Raw genomic sequence first — 1,901 nt, 5'->3', positions numbered from 1 at the left:
AGTGCGGCCGAGGGCAAGGGTGGCTCCCTGCACTCGGTGCTGGTGCACTCGTAAGGCACCCAGCGAGCGGAGAGAGACGAAATGAAGACAGAGAGGAACCGCTGGTCCCCGACCGCGGGAGGGGGAGAAAGCGCCCGGCTGAGCCCCAGCCTTGGCGGGAAAGATATTGAAACAAACGAACAAACCCGAATGTGGTCTGAGTAAATGTAACACTTCTGGTGTCAGTGTTTATACTATGTTGTACAATCAGATTCATGAAAGCCAGTTTTCAGGTAAGAGTTTCTATTGTAATTAATATTATAAATCAATAAGTTATGGGGGGAGGGAAATGAAGGCGTTTGGAGAATCCTCCTTTAGCAGGTGAATTGGAAATGGATTTCGATTCTTATTTCTGCGGGAACAGAAGCTGTGGGGTCTAAACATCAAGGGGAGAAATGCAACGGAGAGTGACGCTGAGACAGACCTCAGCCGCCGAGTTGCTCTCCGCTGGTCTCCTGCAGGGCAGCTGCCGCTCTTGGCGCGTTCGAGACGAAACTGCTGTTCACGAAGGATATCTCGATCTATTTAAGAAGGAAGACAGGGGAGCGTTTGGTGCCGTTATTTTCCTGGTCAGGGAAATGGGCCAGGAAACGGTATGATGAATAAAGCCGCTTTAGGGGGCAGTGGGAACACCATGGAGGATCTTGGGAAACAGCTACGTTTCTTGGCTCTGACCCGGGGGTCGAGAAGGGTAGGAGGAACAGCGAAAGCAATTAGTTTGCACAAAAGAGAATAGCAGCGGCTTACAGAGCAAAGCCCAGGATTCCAAAAGTAAAGTTCGAGAAACACAACCAAAGAGACAATAAACGGCGACTTTCTACCTGCAACTCGTTTGTGTATCAATCGGATGAAATCATTAAGGAGCCCCCAAATAATGTGAATTCTCACGATCTGTTCCATTGGGATTTTAAAGAGAAAAAAAAATTACTTGCATCGCGACGAGATTTTGTCCCCTAACTCACCAGTGCAAGAAAAACCTGCCTCATCACCCAGCAGTTTTGCTCTTCGGGCTTACGGGAGCGTTTCCTGGCGCTCACGACCCGGTCACCTTTGCACGCTGCTGTCCTTGTGCGTGGGAAAGAAACTTGGCTCGCCGCTGCTGCTCCTTCCCTCGTTTTGAGCCCCAGTAAAATAGCACTTTACTTGCAACAAACTTTTGGGAACGAAGGGGGGCGGGTAGGGAGGAGGCAGCAGCTCTTTGCCTCTCAGTCACCTCTGGTTTGTGTCCGCGCCGCGTTCGGGTTGTGACTTTGTGACAAGTTCATGTCTGCCTGTGTTGTACGCGGTGTTCTCCATTAAAGCTTCTCTCTGATTGTGCCCGTGCCGGTGTGACGGTGTTTCGCTTCTCCAGAAACAGGCCGCGGTTGGAGTGCCTCCAGCGCAGACAGAGGAACTTGGCAAACCCTCTCCTCCCCCGTTAATTCTTAACATCGGAGCTGCAGAGGGGTGAGTTCACAGGCCGGCCACCAGCAGGGACACCCTTGCTCCACTACTCCTTTTATCAGTGGCGCATTTATCTCCTCCGCTACCCGTTCTCGCTTACCATGCTGGTTTCCCAACTAGGCTCAAGTCCTCCTCGGGGCCAGAACTGAGTTAACCCCCCCCCCCACACACACACACACACACACACACACGATAACAGTGATTTTGTTGTTGTTCCTACACGAGGTTCACATCAATACACCATCACCACCACCCAAAACCCTTTTCCCTTTTTGAGGTCCTTGAGGGCAAGCTCATTTGGTGGGTACCCAGCGGCGCCCCCTTAAATCTGCGGGACTGTCCGGGGACCGGGAGGTCGGCGCCGGGACGCTGCCCCTGCCGTGGCGGCCGACTTTTAACGAGGGTCCTGGTCCCGCCAC

General features: G+C 52.6%; 1 protein-coding gene across 1 annotated transcript in view; it reads left to right on the top strand.

Annotated features, from left to right (window-relative positions):
* The window catches only part of FOXB2 (forkhead box B2), a 2,823-nt gene extending 1,363 nt beyond the window's left edge, over nt 1-1,460 (top strand). The window contains exons 2-3 of the mRNA XM_014541228.1: nt 251-272; nt 1,341-1,460. Of these exons, the coding sequence (XP_014396714.1) occupies nt 251-272; nt 1,341-1,460 (142 nt within the window). The remainder of the gene's footprint in view (nt 1-250; nt 273-1,340) is intronic.
* Nucleotides 1,461-1,901: the final 441 nt, after the last annotated feature.

Source organism: Myotis brandtii, unplaced genomic scaffold (genome assembly GCF_000412655.1).
Source record: "Myotis brandtii unplaced genomic scaffold, ASM41265v1 scaffold266, whole genome shotgun sequence".
NCBI lineage: Eukaryota > Metazoa > Chordata > Mammalia > Chiroptera > Vespertilionidae > Myotis > Myotis brandtii.
Note: the sequence above shows the minus strand (reverse complement) of the source record. Positions and strands in the feature narration are given on the sequence as shown.